Here is a 9,809-nt window from a genome sequence, read left to right on the forward strand (position 1 = left end):
GATGTTATTAGTCATTGTTGGCTCATGTATCTGCAACTACTTCAAATCCTGGGTTTGAGGGATTAAACTTAGTGATTACAAAAAATATGGCCAAAACAATCCTTCAAATGAGACTCTTTTTTAATCAGATTATATGTCAAAGGTATTTAGGTCAAAACATGCATATATTTAAGACAATTGTAAACATAAATCTAGAAGAACTTAATATCCCTTTATATATACATATATATGAACTTGTTTTTTAATTATGATAAGCTGTAAATATATTTATGAGATATCTAAATAGATGTTTCAGTAAATAAATGTTTTTTAGTATCTCTTTTGGATAGATATATTATATATAAGTTTTTTTAATACAATAATTATAATTATCAATACAAATATTTTCTCATAAAAGAAATTAACTTATTAGTGAGTATGGCAACAAGAATGTATGGCAACAAGGGAGCATTAAGGAAGTTGGTTTCTACTTTAAAAAATTACCATATATGTTATTTATTTATTTGTCACTTTAAAAATATGTTTATTTGCCTATTTTCCATCAAATTTAATGATGTTATTGCCAGAATTTTGGAAAAATATAAAAAAAAATATTCAACATCAAGAAATTATGAGTTAATTCATATACGAAAATATAATATTGTCTTGTACAAAAAAAATTGAAACAATGAGTTTAGAATTTTTTTATTTCTGAACTTAAAATCACATTTTAATTCCTAATTATCATTATTTTGGAAGATTTGAAATGTAAGTGAAAAAAGAAGTTATATATATCTGTAATGAATAAAGAGAGTTGGTTGGAAGTTTATTCTTTACAGCATCATTAATTTGGTATGTTTGTGTGACAGCTGAATCAACAAACAACTGTGTATCTAATGTGGTTACCCTTTTTCCTAGGTGTCATTATTGTTATTTAAACACGAGCTTTTGTCTTACAGTGGCCTTGGTAAGGTAAGATGTGTCTTTTGAGGGAAAGAAAAGGGTTGAGGGTCCCTCCACTCTAACCATGTTTTGTCCTAACTTGTTTTTGTGGTTGGGAGGTATCATGCACTATCACATACATTGGTACAAGTAGGAGGCAATATAGGTTGGTCCGTTTTGCATAGATTCATTATGTGTTTGTTTCGTAAAATATGAATTGTAATGATCTATTTTGTGTAATACGTGTTATTTATCTGTGTAAGTCTATTTTGCATCGATCCATTATGTGTTTGTCTTGTAAAATATGAATTGTAATAATCTATTTCGTATAATACGTGTTATTTATCTGTATAAGTCCATTTTGCATAGATTTATTATGTGTTTGTCTCGTAAAATATGAATTATAATGATCCATTTCGTGTAATACGTGTTATTTATCTGTATAAGTCCGTTTTGCATAGATCTATTATGTGTTTGTCTCGTAAAATATGAATTGTAATGATCCATTTCGTGTAATATGTGTTATTTATCTGTATAAATTATAGATTATGTAGGTGAGTCTAAACGGATCAAACAGATTAAATTAATGAACTTATTCCACACTTTTTGATAATAAACGGCAGATCGACCTATATGGTTTGTTCCGTATTGACATCCCTAATTATAAGAGAAAACCTCACCCAACTTCACTATTTATTTGGATGTAATTTATCTTCTTATTTAGCACTTTAAAATATACTCTTTTTAAAACTATATTCTTGTTAATACCAATTGTAATATTGGTAGTTTTATCTATTGCGAGTTATTAAGATAAGAAGAGAATTTCCAAATTTGTTCATTCTAAACTTATCCTACAACTAGTCCAAGCTTATCATTTAGTCTAATATACATGATCTTATCCTAACAAGCTTCTTCATTCTGATTTTTTCTTATTTTAGTTATCTTTTGATCAATTTAAACCATATGCGTACACGCATTATATTTATTCAAAAAATGTCAAAGTCTTACAAAAAAACAAAAACTATATTTGTAATGCATGCGTCACAAAAATACTTGCACGAGGTGCTTGGAATTTGGACCAAAGAATAGTTATTAAAAGAAGGGTGCATCGTAAATGAATTTTGAGTATCTTAAGACATTAATCAATAACTATTAATAAAGAAAATGTGATTAAGAGTAATTTTCTACATTCACTATTGTTAAAAACAGGTTGAATACATTTAAATGAATTTAAGGGAAATGCAGTTAATCTCTTCCATATAAGGTTATCAGAATCGGATTCGATATTAAATTGATGAAAATATGGATTCAAGGTTTTTTTAAAGATTTAATTAGGGTTGAAGTCAAGTTTCAATTTTCTTTTTCTTGTACTATTATATCTCATATATTCTAATGCATTCTTATAATTTTTTTAATTATTTATTTTTGGAAGAACGTGACTAATCATCATTATTAGTAGGATGTTTTTTTCATAACTACCTTTTCTTTTCAGCCATAATATTCAAACTGAAAATCTTACTCATAAAAGTCTTACTTGTTTGTCACTTTGTTTAATTGTTGGCTTGGATTGGTCACATTGAGAATTATGGAACTTAGACAGATAATTAAATAAAATAAGACTTGCTAATTGTGGTGATATTTTTTTATAAGTATGAGAAAATTTATTGGTAATTTATCTATTTTTCTTTATGTTCAGACTGCTTTGGTTACTGAGTTTTATGCAGTTATACATACTATTGAACAAGCTCAAAAGTTGAGTCTTACCAGTTTATGGCTTGAATGTGATTATGTCTTGGTTTGTGCTGCATTTACTGCTATGATTAATGTTCTTTGGATGCTTTGTAATAGGTGAAATACTTGTCTTAACTAATAGGGGAAAATCAGGTTTATGGTTTCTCACATTTTTTGTTAAGAGAATGCATGTGCTAATAAGTTTGCTAACTTAGGCTTTATTCATAAAGAGTATTTTCATTGATATAATAGGATTTCATCTAGTCTTTTCTTAGACTTTTTTATTAATAGGTATAGATTACATTTGTATCGTTTTTGTTAGTATCTGGGTTTTGGTCCAGTCCCCCATATTTTCTTGTATTTTTTTTTTCTTTTAATAATATTTTTTTTCATGTGGTGATAGATAATTGTTATCAACTTAACAATGATGCCTAACATGATAGTTTTTATAAAAAAAACAAATAATGTAGTAAAAAATATTTTTTATTTTTTATTTTTATCACCCCTTTCATAAATCTAAATAAGGAAAATTATCCACTTTCCTTTTTATTCCTATTCATATGCATCACACATTTTTTTTCACTTTATTTTATTTTTATTTATTTTCCCCCTTATTTAACTCCCACACCCAAAAAGTGCTAAAAGCTAAATATTAATAATGATATAAAAACTTTCTAACACTGAATGAATATTTACCATGACATGAAAATTAAAGCAGTGGGCCAAGTCAAACTTTCACACTCAAATTCAAAAAAAGATGATGATGAAAACCATTCTATTTGTTGTCATTTTTTTTCTTAAATAATTTTTTCACATATATTCTTAAAGCAAAACTGTTTGAGAGAAAACAAAATAAAAAAGAGGTTTTGCTTTTACTGAAGACTTTACTTGCTTCACTTCATCTTATTCCTCCTACCCTTTGCAGAATGTAAGATAGAAGATGACATAGTTTGTTAGGTCAAAATAGAATGAACCAACTCTGAGTACATGTGGCCACAAGTCCATAAGAAAGCTTGGTAGGTCAAAACACTCAAAGAGATAATGAAAAAAAAAACATATTTTATGATTAAATTATGTAGCATTATGGTTTGCTGTGTTTATGACAGAGGAAGAAACACCATGTAATGAGAATTAGGTGAAAAGTTCATCTTATATAATCAGTTGAGAATAAAGCCTCTTGTTCATTAAATTATTAGACAACAGACTTTGTTCATAACATGCACCAGCCACTTACAAGGCTTGTGGTTTAAACCAGATGGCAGAATGAGTTATTATTTTCGATGAAAATCTCATATTAACTAAAATAAAAATATTTTATAATATATAGGTAAATTTTATAATATATTCAAATCTTACTTCATAAGTTGATTTTATGAAGTTGATTTAAGTTTAAAATTTATTTCTTAATATAGTATCAAAATTACCTGCTATCAGACTATACAAATTAAAGGATCGGTTTCATGAGATTGGATTAGACTTGAAAAAAATATAGATAATTAAGAGTAAGAATAGATCAAGTTGTGTTATAAAAATTGATGGTCAGATTAGTTTAAATAAGTCTGATTTAATTTATCTATTTAATAAAAATGTTACTTTGGACTTTTAAAAAAATCTGTTTAATTAACCACTTATGTCTCAAGTTATTAAAAAACCTATTAAAAGTTAATATGCATATCATAATTTTATATTTTATATTTATTAAACTAAAAATCTCATATCATAAGTGAAAATAAATATTTAAGATAAAAAACATATTATTAATAAATTAAATTTATTATAGCTCGTTAAGTTTATGGTTTCAGAAGTATTTAAAATTTGGTATAGTAATCTATTTTGAATTTCACTTGATAATCCATTCATATATTATAATATGAAAAAATAAATCTTTAAATATAAATTAGATTGAGGCAAATGCTCCCTGCACCCAACACTTTTGAACCTGCACCCAACATAATTTTGAAAATTCCGAAAATACCCTTTATTCTGGAAATAAAAATCTGGAAGTGAAAATAATGTATTCTGGAAAAAAAAATCGAAAGAGGTTTTTGTGTTTCGGATATAAAAATCCGGAAAAAAAAATCAAAATTTCCATTCCGGATAAAAAAATCCGGAACTGAAAATAATACATTCCGGAAAAAATTATCCGGAAGAGATTATTGTGTTCCGAAAAAGGGGATCCGGAATGTAATTTTATATGTACCCCATTTTCTTAGGGGTATTTTCGGTATTTCCCTGTGATTGGGTGCAATGATATGATGCAGGAAGCTATTGCCTTAGATTGAACTCTTAAACTGCAAGGTCTACTCTTGGACTTGCTATACTTGGGCCTCCAAATCGAAGATGTTTGTTCGGTTAAGTTTATGGGCTTTATTTTAACTTTTCCTCAAAAACAAACGCGAATTATTCCAGCATCTCCATACTTTTTCTTTCTGCACCTCCATAAGAGTCGTAATTACCATTTGACCCTTAATAGAAAAACCTGCAACACTTCACTCTTCTCTTCTCCGTTTTGTCGGTGCACCACAAGTGATTCTCCAGATTCTGTATTACAGAATAAAAAAAATTACAAATATTAATAATATGATAATTTTAGTATTTTAAGAAGTATGCGTAGAGAAAGAAAATATAACAAACATTGTCTACAACAGGTAAATTTCTGCATTAATTTCCATTTCACTACAACAATAAAAAAAATATTCCTATAATTTTCCTTTTAATATTTGTGACATTTTTTCTTCAACTAGAATTACTCTCGTGTTTATGTTTTGATGAAATTTTCATAATCTTTGTTTGGTAGATGGGGATTGAAAAGTTAATAATTTTATTGCTTATATTAATAAATTTGTCATTGGTAAAGAAAGAGAAGAAGTGAAAGTAGAGATAAATAAATATACTCCTTTAATATGCACACAAACAACGATAAAAATTATTATAATTTTTTTTACCGTTTATTCTTATTATAATAGATTATGTCAATTGATTAATAACAAGAGTTATATTATATAACATAATTTTAATTCTCTCATTCATCAAGAAATGATATTATAGTTTGAACATTTTGTTGGAGAACTACTTTCTTTACAATGTTGAAAAGCAAAAAGGTTCAAGTGTTGGCACACCACGCGCTATTAATGCGCGTCTACCGAGTAGGAATCAAGAAAATCCGTTAAATGGGAACATGGTGTGGTTCTGCGTTTTCACATTTTGAAGCTTGTGATTGTGACAAATGCATGAATTTTGAGGACTTAAAAGTACCAAAACATCGTGGCACTAAATCCTGCTTGATTTTCGTTTGGCTTTTCCGCAAATTCGGTTACAAGGAAAAGTGCTTTTGGGCTTTAGTTCATGCCCTTGCAACCGTAATCAAAGGGAAAGAGTGATGGAAAAAAAAAACAGACACAACCACCTGAGTTGTGGAGAAAAAGAACCCAAGAATCTCGTGAATGTTTTAAAACATGGTCTTTTAAGATTTATGGGATCTTCGATCTCCAATGTTTCATGCTCCAAGTGTTGCATGTTATTATTACACTTACCTCTTTTGTGTCGGTGGCTGCAAGTACTACTGCCACAAGGTTGCAGATCTATCAAACTTGAGCTTTTCTTTCAACTGTCTCTTTTTGACTTTGGAAACTAATTAGTTGTTGAATCATGTTTTATTCCTGGTGATGAATTCAAATTCTGAACTTTGAATGGAATCATAATAAATATGGCAAAAATAAAAGCACGTTTGTAAATTGTCCAAGTCAAAAGGCACAACCCACTTTCACTACTCATTCCAATTGCTAGTAGAAGAAGGGGTACATTTTCCTATTCCACCTTATGCCTCTAACATTCATTTCTACACTGTATATGAGTATAGTAAAAATACTCTAATTTTTAATTGATATAAGATATTCAACACACGCTTCATGCTGAGAGTAGTAGCATACGTAGAACAACAAATTATGAATGGTTTGATAATAGTCTGATAGCGGGTATTCTGATAAATTTAACAAATTTTTTTTTAAATATGTTTGAAATGACTCAGATACCATATTATGAAATCTTTTAATATTTAGTCGTGGGATAAAAAAAAATCTTTTGTAAGATAGTGAAAATTTATCTGCAATTAGGTAGAAGCTATCAAAGGGGTTTCAGTGTGATAAATATGACCATGTGATTGATGCAATCTAGCAAAAACCCCTACTAAAGCTGCAGTGTTGTAGGTACAAGGCTCTGTTTGGATGTAATTTTGTCTCTCGTCTTTAAATTGGTCTTTTCTATCAGGCCCACCAACGAGGGCCCCAATTAGTACATTCGGATTGGGTTGAACGCGTCCATACCAGGTATCATAACCCTGAACGCACCCAATAAAACCCTTGTTTTCCTTCGATGATTCAATGGATGCACCTCTATGGTGCACCCTCTTGGGGAAATTGGGACCGTAACCTACCAAGTAACTCATAGCCATTGGATTAGAACCCAAGATGTAATCAACCTGTGATTTTGCAAAGGCGAACATCTGGTGTGGGCCCACCTCCCCTCTGTGGCATTGCAGCTTCTGGTGGGTGGCTTGCAGGTGATCAGAATAGAGTGTGAGAAGGAACGACGCCGTTGCTACGTATTGCATGTTGTTCCATTCGCGGGTGTACAGTAACCCTCCTGGGGTCCGCTCCACGTTACTCACGTTGTTGAGGTTGAGGCACGCGCACAGATAGTGATCGGCTTTTGAACCATACTCTTTTAGTATCACTTCATGTTTCTTGTGATTTTTTTCTTCCATTGGTAACTGTTATAAGGAAAATGTTGGTAAGCAATTTTCATTATTTCATTCTAGACTCATTAAATAAAATTAAAATATAAGCATTCATTTTAAAATTTAATTTTATAAAACTAATTTATAAAATGAGGCAACTATGAAATGTTATTATTGTTAGATATTTTTAAAATATTCTTCTCCTTTTATCGTGAGACTAAATATTTATAAATGATTTGGTAATAACTTTATAAAATATATGATAAATTTAACAAAATTTCATTAATATAGATAGACAGTAAATGATTCTAACTTTCATTAATATAGACTCTGTAAATGATTCTGATACTATATTAAAAATATATTATAAATTTAATTAAATTTTATAAAATTTGAGAATTGTAGATAATTGTTTACCATGGAAGCAATGGCCTGAAGGCCAGCATATTTAACATCCCAGCTGAATTCATTGATGGCCCAAGTGGTCCCACCAAAGTCATGAGCCTTGTCCACAAAATAGTTTAAATATTGATCTTTTTGGGTGGCCTTATATAGCCAAATAGCTGCCCATAGCAGCTCATCCATGTAGCCACTAACCGAAGCATAATAGCCTTTAGCCACTCCAACACTCTCATCATATTTCCCCTTGTACTTGTCACCAAACTCAAACAACTACAACGAACAACAAACCAATTATCCACACTCAAATTCAACTATATATGCAATTAATTAATTAATGTCAACAAAACAAATACCTGTTCTGCATGATGCAAAAGTAGTTGAGAATAATGTGGGTTTGTTCTCCTAAACAACATGGATGCCGCCGCCAATGCTGCCGCGGTCTCACCGGCCACATCCGAACCAGGGTTCTCGGCGTCAACCTTGTATGCTCGCCGTGATGTCGTCATGTCCTCCGGCCGCTGCCAACAGTAGTGATCAGTGTAGCCGTCACCCACCTAAACATGTTCACTCATAGTAAGGCCACACACATGTATATAACAAATTTTATGATTCAAACATTCTTTGTAAGATTCGTTTAAATAAGATGCTTTTAAGAATAAAATCGTAATAAAACATTGATCTCTTAAGCAGATAACATATTAAATGTGCTGATTAACTCTAACAATATTATTACAGTGTTGAAGTTGAAATATTCATAGTGTCAATAAAAATTATAAAATCTTTTCTGAAATTTCCAACCAACATCAACTTTCAAAACAAACAATATTAAAATATTAAAATATGACAGACTAGTTTGTAACTTTTTCTAAATTTCATTTACACATAATGTTAAAATCCTTATTCGACGTGTAAGTGTAATCATATCATAATAAAAAAAATCAATAATGTGTTTATCTATCGTTATAGAATCTTATTCATTGTATTTTACTTTCTAATAAATTTTAATCGATGATTATAAACAAATGTATAAAACTCCATGTTCATGGCAGCTGCGACAGATACGACGCGCCAGTCTTGGCAAGAAGAACGGAAAAGAAGGACAAAACCGTTGACTGTTCCGAGACTAGGATCAATTCCTCCGTTTAGTTTGGAAGAAGTATTGAACCATTCTCAACGGCGGCGCGTGGATGATTAACTTTAGAAAAAACAAAAAATATATGGAATTGCATGGAGTGAATTGAACTACATACCTGAACCCAAAGAACATTAGGTTCTGTGTGAGCCTTGATGAAATAATCAGTTCCCCACTTGATGGCCTCGAGCGTGTGAGCGTACTCGCCGGCAGCCGCGATTTGTTGGCCGTATTCTATGGCAGCCCATGAGAGGAGTGTTACGGTGAATGCCATTGGCAAACCAAATTTGACATTGTCCCCTGCATCATAGTACCCTCCCACCAAGTCCACCTAGTAGAAACAAGAACCATAACATTGGAAAATGAGTGAAAACCCAAAAAAAAGCAAAACATAGTTTAAGGTTTGGATGTTAAAGGAAGCAATGAAGCAGGTACCCCTTGTTCTAGGCCATCAGTGAGGGCAGAATGGTGACGCCAAGTGACCCTTTGGTTGTAGGGTAAGCGTCCTGAACGCTGTGACTCGAAGTAGAGTAGGCTCTGGGACAGGGCATGGCCATAGTTGAAGGAGTGACATAAAGGGAGGAAGATTAGTGTGAGAGAGAGTAAAGCAAGACATGGTACCAGGTACCGTATGTTAACCATGTCTTTCTTCATTTCTCCCTCTTCCTTAATCTTTCTCTCTTCCTATACCTTTCTTTCTCTTTATATATGGCTGTTACAATTTACATGTCATTTCCAGAGGTTTGTGGCACTGTTTTTTTTTTTTACGAACTATTCTACTATATGACTTCTAATTATTAATATAGAAATAATAATATTTTATCATTTAATAGAATGAAGTTGTCAATGTATATTTTTCTTTAGAAAATTGTAGTTGGAAAGAGTGGT

General features: G+C 30.9%; 1 protein-coding gene across 1 annotated transcript; it reads right to left on the reverse strand.

Annotated features, from left to right (window-relative positions):
* Nucleotides 1–6,718: 6,718 nt before the first annotated feature.
* Nucleotides 6,719–9,596, reverse strand: LOC137826853 (endoglucanase 11). The gene is made up of 5 exons (XM_068633002.2): nucleotides 9,357–9,596; nucleotides 9,040–9,252; nucleotides 8,143–8,343; nucleotides 7,805–8,059; nucleotides 6,719–7,420 (listed from the first exon to the last, which is right to left on the reverse strand). Exons 1-5 carry the CDS (start codon nucleotides 9,573–9,575, stop codon nucleotides 6,761–6,763), a joined length of 1,548 nt encoding a protein of 515 aa, XP_068489103.1. The 5' UTR covers nucleotides 9,576–9,596; the 3' UTR covers nucleotides 6,719–6,760.
* Nucleotides 9,597–9,809: the final 213 nt, after the last annotated feature.

This window comes from Phaseolus vulgaris, chromosome 8, assembly GCF_051622355.1.
Source record: "Phaseolus vulgaris cultivar YP4 chromosome 8, ASM5162235v1, whole genome shotgun sequence".
In the NCBI taxonomy this organism is placed as follows: Eukaryota; Viridiplantae; Streptophyta; class Magnoliopsida; order Fabales; family Fabaceae; genus Phaseolus; species Phaseolus vulgaris.

Coding starts and splice junctions, on each gene's coding strand:
- LOC137826853 (XM_068633002.2), bottom strand. CDS start 9,575: ATGAAGAAAGACATGGTTAACATACGGTACCTGGTACCATGTCTTGCT. Junction 8,344..9,039: donor CTAATGTTCTTTGGGTTCAG/GTATGTAGTTCA, acceptor GAACATGTTTAG/GTGGGTGACGGCTACACTGA. Junction 7,421..7,804: donor TTCAGGCCATTGCTTCCATG/GTAAACAATTAT, acceptor TCCTTATAACAG/TTACCAATGGAAGAAAAAAA.